General features: G+C 38.8%; 1 protein-coding gene across 1 annotated transcript; it reads left to right on the forward strand.

The window, feature by feature from the left end:
- The first annotated feature begins 2639 nt into the window (after positions 1-2639).
- On the forward strand, positions 2640-7614 carry LOC104426179 (4-coumarate--CoA ligase-like 9). The gene is given in 8 exon segments (XM_010039140.3): positions 2640-3284; positions 3286-3739; positions 3741-3854; positions 5383-5569; positions 5885-6030; positions 6129-6196; positions 6592-6694; positions 7270-7614. Coding segments are annotated over 8 exon segments (1611 nt in total). The 5' UTR covers positions 2640-2871; the 3' UTR covers positions 7396-7614.
- Positions 7615-8285: the final 671 nt, after the last annotated feature.

The following is an 8285-nucleotide window of genomic DNA, read 5'->3' on the forward strand; positions in this document are numbered from 1 at the left end:
AAATATTCAATACTATTGTTGAATTATATGAAAATATTCAAAAATTGTATTGTACATTTATTTAAAAAAAATCGGATCACATTAAATAAATTAAAATTTTAAGGATAATATTGCACATTTAACTTTAATATAGCGATTTTAAGTTAGGTGGTTTGCTGGGTTTTCGGGTCCCTGTCATATAATTGGTTGTGGGCTCGGGGAAGATTCAATAATGCATGCTTTCTGTCCTGCGAGAGGTGAACCAAGTTATTTAATCGATATCTATTGACAGGAAATCAAACGGATCATTCTCGGGGTCCCACATTAATGTCCGTCTAGTCACCTTGTTTTCTGTCGTTTTCAGTGCAGTGAGGTGCTTTTGCTTCGGGATTCAAGCGATTCTGTGGATCATAAAATAGATCTTCTGCAATCGAGAAATGTACGTAAAAAATAAACATCGGTACCAATTCTCTCTAGAAATTTTTAATTAGATTAATTTAGTTTTAAAATCTTTCATATTTTATTAATTAAGTCCATTCGATCAATTTAAGTTGAAGTTTATTGAGGTGGACGCCAACTATTTTATGTAGCAGAGAGTCGACATTAATATCAGTAATTTCCAGTCTAAAATTAGTCGATTGACTTAATTGACAAAATATGAAAAATATTTAAAATTAAATTAGTCAAATTGAAAGGTTCGGAGCTGAATTGATATTAATGTAATTGATTTATGATTTTTTTGGTACTTTTCTCATCGGTGAACAATATTGGTATTTTCATAGATTTAGGCTTGTAATGCATTGGAATTGGCTTCTAGAGGTGATTTGGAACTAACTAAAAGAATCGGGTTGACTAAACTTCATGTTAAGGGCATGTATATTCGATTAGGCTCAGATCTAATTTCAATCTCAAGTTAAAGAATATTCTCGTGTTCCTAATTGAAAAATTTAAAGAGCGAATACAAGGTTCAAAACCTTCATCCCTCGTTAAGATTTTCCATTCACAGAAAGTACAATACATAATCTAAGCAAGTGATTATGTAAGTATGTTTACATAAGGCAAATAATCCGATGATGAATATCGTCGGTTTTGGTCAAGGCAAGTCGAGTCAAAACTCACGTAGAGTCAAAACCCAATGCGAATCGATCAAATCAGTTCACTAAATTAACATTCGATATTTATTAGTGTTATTACTAGTTTTAAGTTATTGATCTTGAGCTTTTCTTGAACTCCTCGCTTTCCCACGCGAGATACAATCCTATGCATATTAGGGGTTCTCCTAAGTCATAGAGGAGCCTAGTCGAGCAACTAAAGAAGGTCGTGCTTCACGTGGATGGGACGGGAGTAAACGTTACGTTACTCCATGTCTACCAAACCCAGCAGTCCCCTTCGACCCAAAAAAGAAAAAAAAAATCTGGTTGGCCACTCGATTGTTTAATGAACTCTACGAAACCCTGTTATAAAAAAAAGAACTCTACGAAACCCAATGTCCTTTTCTTTCCCTCCCGTTTCTGGCTAAAACAAAATTGGCCCCGTCTTTGCTGGCGTGCTTCATGTGGATCCAACTTTCAGACCATCCAAGAACAGAAGCAATCGCGTTGAAAGGTACAGAAAACATGCAAATGTTGCTAACGTGGAGAGTCGTCGGTTGGCCTAGAATGCCCCCACCAATTTTTGTTTCAAACATTAGCCCCTCGAGCTTCATAATCGATGTTAAAGAGCAAATAGAGCCCATTCGAGGCGAGACTTTTACTTATGACTTGACGACTTTCGATTCCACGAAAGAAAATTTCTTTTATCTGAATTATTATTTTAAGAAATGATTGGATGATAATATTTGATTTATTATGAAAATAACAATTTGGACTACAAAAAATTGAAAAATAAATAATTATAAATTGTTGCAAGCTTTTTAAAGAATTTGTTAACGACAAATTCTTATTTTCACAATAGCTTAAAAATTGTTGTGCTAGTAAAATCATATCATTTTTTACCCAATTTCCTTTCACTGCCTATGACAAGATTTCTCAAGCATTTTGTGTGAAGTGCTAAGTAGCACCAATATCGATATACAACATGATATGTCGATACGTCATTTTTAAAAAAATAGAGAATTTCAATACATTAGAATGTATTTATATATTAAATTTATTTTTCTATATAAATAATAATAGAAGAGATTATAATGGATTTACACTAAAAATATTAATGTTAATATTATTCATTGTTTCAATTTAATAAATTCAATTACATTTCATTTCTATAATTCACGAATTTGGAGGAAGAAAAGATAAACAATTCACATTTTACTACAATAAGTTGAAAAGAAAATAATCAACATTCTACCATTAAATATAACAATAAGTCTTTTATTTTATTTTTATTTTTCTTTACGAATTTACATTTTGATATTTTATTTATTGAAATTTTTTAAATTGATTTGTGTATGTTGGAATTGCGTATTGAAATTTGGAATTTGCACGTCAGAATATATAAAGAAAATTAATTACGTACCGAATTTTTGACATCCATTAATTGCAAGTCGGAGCATGTCAAAATATTGGATGTGATACGAAAATTTTCGAAAAATGTCGGTACTTTCTAATGAAAGGAAAGCTTTCCACGCTTTTAATGCCAAGCGTTATCACAGGGAGAGCGCATGGTCGTCACCTGTCAGCTTCTCTGCTATGAACGCCGTAAGAAAAGTGAGGAATGGTGGTTAGTCATCGAGAATTGCACTTTGTTCATTAGTCATATCATCTCGTGCTTTTTAAGTCTCTGAAAAGACGGGAGATACCGAGCACTGCAGTCGCCGTCGCCATCTTCATCTTCATCTTCATCATTTCACGATGTCTGAAACTAGTCACCGCACCAAAGAAGTCGAACCCATCAATGGCTTCTGCGCCGAAACCAGGACCTTCCGCAGCCTCAGGCCCTCCGTCCCCTCTCCCTCCTCCTTCCCTCCCCATTTCGCTCACCGACTTCCTCTTCTCCATCCTCCCCTCCTCCTCCTCCTCCTCCTCCTCGCCGTTCCTCGTCGACGCCGCCACCGGCCACCGGGTCACCTACCCGCGCTTCATCTCGCAATGCCGGGCTCTCTCGTCCTTCCTCGTCAGCCGCTTCCCTTCCCTCTCCAAGAACGACGTCGTCCTCGTCCTCCCGCCATTTTCCCTCCACGTCCCCGTCATCTACTTCACTCTCCTCTCCCTCGGCATCGTCGTGTCCCCGGCGAACCCCCTGAGCTCCGCCTCCGAGATCCGCCACCTGGTCGGGCTCAGCAAGCCCGTCCTCGCTTTCGTCACCTCCCAAGCAGCTCAAGCTGCCTACGCTCAGGCACGGCACCATCCTCATCGACTCGCCCGAGTTCGAGTCCGTTTTGTCCCGGACCGGCCTGAAGGAGACCGATCCCGTTCTCCGCAATGTCAACCGGGTCACGCAGGCCGACCCCGCGACGATTCTCTACTCTTCGGGCACGACGGGCCGGGTCAAGGGCGTACTCATGACCCACGGAAACATGATCGCGGGGGTCGCCGGCGCTCGCCAACCCGAGCCAGGCCCAAAGCCCGTTTGGCTGTTTCCACTTCCCCTGTTCCACGTGTATGGTTTTGCGTCGATATTGAGAGCCTTTGGGATGGGGGCGACCGTGGTTTTGATGGGGAAGTTCGAGCTTGAGGCCATGCTGAAGGCCGTGGAGAAGTATAGAGTCGGCTTGTTGCCGGTGTCGCCGCCGGTCGTGCTAGCGTTGGTGAAGTCGGAGCTGATCGGGGAAGTATGACCTCAGCTCACTCCGCACCGTCATGTGCGGCGGAGCGCCGCTTGGGAAGGAGGTTTCCCAGCGGTTCCAGCAGCAATTCCCTAACGTGGAGCTGGTGCAGGTAAAATGCCATTAGTGTTAAAAGATATTAAAACAAACATAACTTCCATATTTTGTAATTTATTTGGCCAAAAAAATAGTTAGCCCTTTAATTTTAGGATTAATACAAAAAGATAAATTTGCCTTAAAATAATTTTTTGACCACAAAAAATCCGAAACTAGTATACTCGTGATATTAGTGTCTATTATATTTTACCATTAAATTATTGAGGTAAATGACATGTAACAATTGAGGGGTATACTGGTTTTGAATTTTGTCCTCCGATCCCAATTTGTGGTGTTTAGTTATATTAATTTAATTTAACGGAAATTAATAGATAGCAAATTTGTCACAAATGACCCGTTCGAGTTTTTTGGTGGGTAAAAAAATTAATTTTTGGCAAATTTTGTCACAGACATACAAGTTTGAGATTCTTCTTGATATTAATTCTTAATTTTAATCCCGAAAAAGAAATGGCTGACTTCGATGAAAATAAAAACTGACCTAAAATCACTGCTGGCTTTGGACATCATTGGTAATCCATATAGAACACGATACTTGTTTTCCTCCATTTCATGCTATGTCAAGGTGACAAAGATTAGTTTTTGCATATTTACTAAATTTGTTTCAATCCTGTCGAAAGGTGAAATCCCTATGCCAAAACTCGTGGGATATGCAAGGAATTACCGGTATTTTTAATGTACAGGCAAAAACCAAACTAAAGTCTTAAGCCCCAGATCGTTTAGTACTGGACCAATTACTTACATGCCAAAATGCTTGGGCATGATTTCTTTATTTTTTTTGTAAGTAGGACTTTTTAACTATATGGCACTCAATAACCTTCTCTCTTCTTTTTTTTCCCAATTACTTGAGTGTCATATTGCTTTTCAATTGATCAATTGAGTGCAAAAATTATTAAAAACGTTCACCATAGTGTTATGCCATGTTAGATTTCTAGAATTTGAGTGAATGTTTTTAAGAAGTTTTGGTAGTGATCAATGAAAGTTACGGTACGTAAGTGAATGTTTTTCTTTTTTGAAGTTATCACACTTGAGTGGTCGAAAAAAAAGTTACGGCAGTTAAGTGAGTCTTATATGAAAGTTATGGCACTTATAGTGTTCTTATCCCACCAATGAGTGATGAGCACTGCATAACTGATTGCATTATATGACCTCAATCTGAAATTACCTGACGATGGATCTTAAGATAACTGCATTATATGACCTCAATCTGAAATTGCCTGACGATGGATCTTAAGATAAAATTGTTGCATCGGATACATTAAATCAACAATCAATCAAAAGGTGCATTACGTTCATTGAATTACACTATAACTCAATTTGGTACTCATAGGCTTACCCCCATAGGTACCGCATGCGTACCATGATAGTGCTGTGCTAGAAATTTGGATGACGACAACATGAAAGAATTGAAGAACATGAGGAAGTAGATACGGGCACATAGTTTTGAGTTGATGGATGCAAAAGATCAATAGATGTAAATGACTGATGGCTTTTTCTACATTGACATGTCCAAATGAATTTTTCAGGGTTATGCATTGACAGAGAGCCTCTTAGGAAGTAGGATGATGGGGCCTGATGAGACCAAGCAATACGGCTCCATTGGTCGCCTTGCCGAGTATATGGAAGCCAAAATAGTCAATCCTGTTACTGGAGAAGCTCTACCTCCTGGCTGCAAAGGCGAATTGTGGCTGCATGGCCCAGCCATCATGAAAGGTCAATAGTCATACCACAAACTCTCATCCTGGATTGCTTTCCTTCTGGAATCTGTGAAGAAAACCTATCTGGAGATCTGTTGCACATTTTGTTCAAGCACCATCAAGTTAGGAAATGCCCGTCTTTCTATTGAAACACTGACTTGCTTACAAAAATTGCAGTACAAAATTAGATATCCTGGTTTCCTCAGACATCGTCAATTACTATGCTGCTTCCTGCATAAGGATTTCTCATTTCACTGCTGGAACTCCTCTTTGAGCTTCACGTGTCACTTGTGAAACTCAGATGTTCTGAATCTCTCCTGATTCCATTTAGGTTATGTTGGAGATGAAAAGGCAACGGCTGAGACATTGGATCCTGAAGGTTGGCTAAAAACTGGCGATCTTTGTTACTTTGACTCAGAGGGGTTCCTCTACATTGTAGATAGGCTAAAGGAATTGATAAAATACAAGGCGTATCAGGTAGCTGCTATCATAAGGAATCTTTTGCTGGTGAAATCTGATGCTTCACATTTTTCCATAATCAGATTTTGTCATCTCAATCTCATCCCATCCTACAGGTTCCACCTGCTGAATTGGAGCATTTACTTCAATCTCATCAACAAATTGCGGAAGCTGCAGTGATACCGTATGCTCCAGTGCTTGTCTTATGACCTTCATAGATGCATTGAGAGTTTTTTTTTTGGGGTCAAACATGGATGCATAGAGTTTTCATGAGCAAAAAGTCTCATTTTATTTTTATTTACCATTCACTGACCTTTTAATTACTTGGAGGACATGCAAAGTATTGGTGAGTCGATGTTTAAAAGGTCGAGAGTTATCCTTCCATTGTGCGGAATGATGATTGACAGAAGATGTACTATTGCGATCGCATTTACTTTTGAGGCAATTCTTTATCTGCTTATAATGGACTCGTCAAACTTTGGCATGTTGTGAGATCCATAAATGTGCCTTCTTTTTGGCTAAGTGGCTCATTGCGTAAGAAACCAACAAGACTAATCCAAGTGTATTGCTTGGGATCAGGTATCCTGATGAAGAGGCAGGGCAGGTTCCAATGGCTTTCGTGGTGAGGAAGCCTGGTGCATGCGTTGCAGAATCTGAAATCATGGATTTCATTGCTGAACAGGTATGGTCCTCCTGGATTCATCTGTTTTGGAAGACTTCTTCAGTTTTTAGATTTTCCCAGGGAAATAGAGGAGTTGATGTCCTGAAGATACTAAATGCAAACGCTGAGGCACCTAATCATTGGCTATGAGAAAAACTATGACTTTATATTTCTCGATATGATAGGGGACACTATTTGATTCCCAATCACTGACTTGCTGGGCACCTGGTGTTCTTAACAGCATGCAGGGCAATTGGTCGAGTACCCCAACGAGTCTTAATATCGCCTAAGAAAGCATCTGCTCCAACCCTTGTTCTAGTCCATGCTGCTAATGTTCTTCTTTCCTCCCCTTTAACCCCAATTTGTCTTAACATTTCGGCGAGCTGTCAGTGCTACTAGCTCTATCCAACAAAATGGGCGTGGTCGTTTGTACTATACCTTTGTTTCACTTGCTATAGCTTACTTGGGTAACATAGCTCAATCAGAAAACTTGTTCCATTTAAGTAGCACAGAGCGAATTTGCAGTGTGTTCAGCCTGGTCCAAACCCATAGACAACCCTACTCTATTCTCTGATTACGTTAAACTGGATTCGCAGGTCGCTCCATACAAGAAGATAAGGCGTGTCGCTTTTATCAGTAGCATCCCCAAAAATCCTGCGGGAAAGATCTTGAGAAGGGAGCTCATCAATCATGCTTTATCTGCTGGTTCAGCTAGATTGTAAATCTTTGACCAGGAAAAGAAGTCCGATTTTACTTTTAAGTAAAACAGGCCATTGTTATCAGTTCTCTGTATTTGGCAATTTGCTGCTCCATGGTATGAATGTTGTACTTGTTTTTGGAAGTGATTCACCATTCCTTACCAAAGACAAAGATAAACCCAGCGAAATGTGTAATCGCAACTGAATCTTATACCAGTTCTTTAGAGAAACCGTGCTTGTTAATACTGGTCTAAAGCGGTTGAGTTCGATTCCCCACTTGGGTCCTTATATTCTTGTGTCGTGTTTAGTCATTGTTTTTGGATGAAATATGCCATTATCATTACCCTCTGCGTTTGGTGCTCCATGGGATGCAAGATTTAGCAACAGTTGTTGGAAATGATTGATCATCCTAGCAGAAGACACGTTACAAATCCAAAATTCAGGGCTGCCCCTTGTGATATGTGTACATGGCTGTGTAAGTGTCTAGTCTCTCTTGCCCCTGGCTCTGATTTTATTTCGCTCATTCCCTCCTATTGAAATGCAATGTTGATCTAGGAAACTTGACGTTTATAAATGCGACTTGAGTTTTAGATCAATCATGGGCCTGTTTGGTTTGGTTTTGGGAAAATGCCATTGGAAGAATGCAAATACTTTTGAGATAAATGGATTTTTCGAAATGCTAGACTGTTTGGTAAACTATAACTAAAAAATTAGGGAAATACAAAACTGTTTGATAAACATATACTTGAAAAGCACTTTAGTGTGACCAAATTAAGTTTTTTAGTTTTAGTATTTTTAAAATTACAAAAAAGAAACAATGACTATATAATATTTTACATTTTCATGTTGAGAATAATGTAAAAATATATATTAGTAAATTTAGTTAAAAATTATATTAAGAATTTGATTATAGA

The sequence above is a fragment of the Eucalyptus grandis genome, chromosome 11 (genome assembly GCF_016545825.1).
Source record: "Eucalyptus grandis isolate ANBG69807.140 chromosome 11, ASM1654582v1, whole genome shotgun sequence".
NCBI lineage: Eukaryota > Viridiplantae > Streptophyta > Magnoliopsida > Myrtales > Myrtaceae > Eucalyptus > Eucalyptus grandis.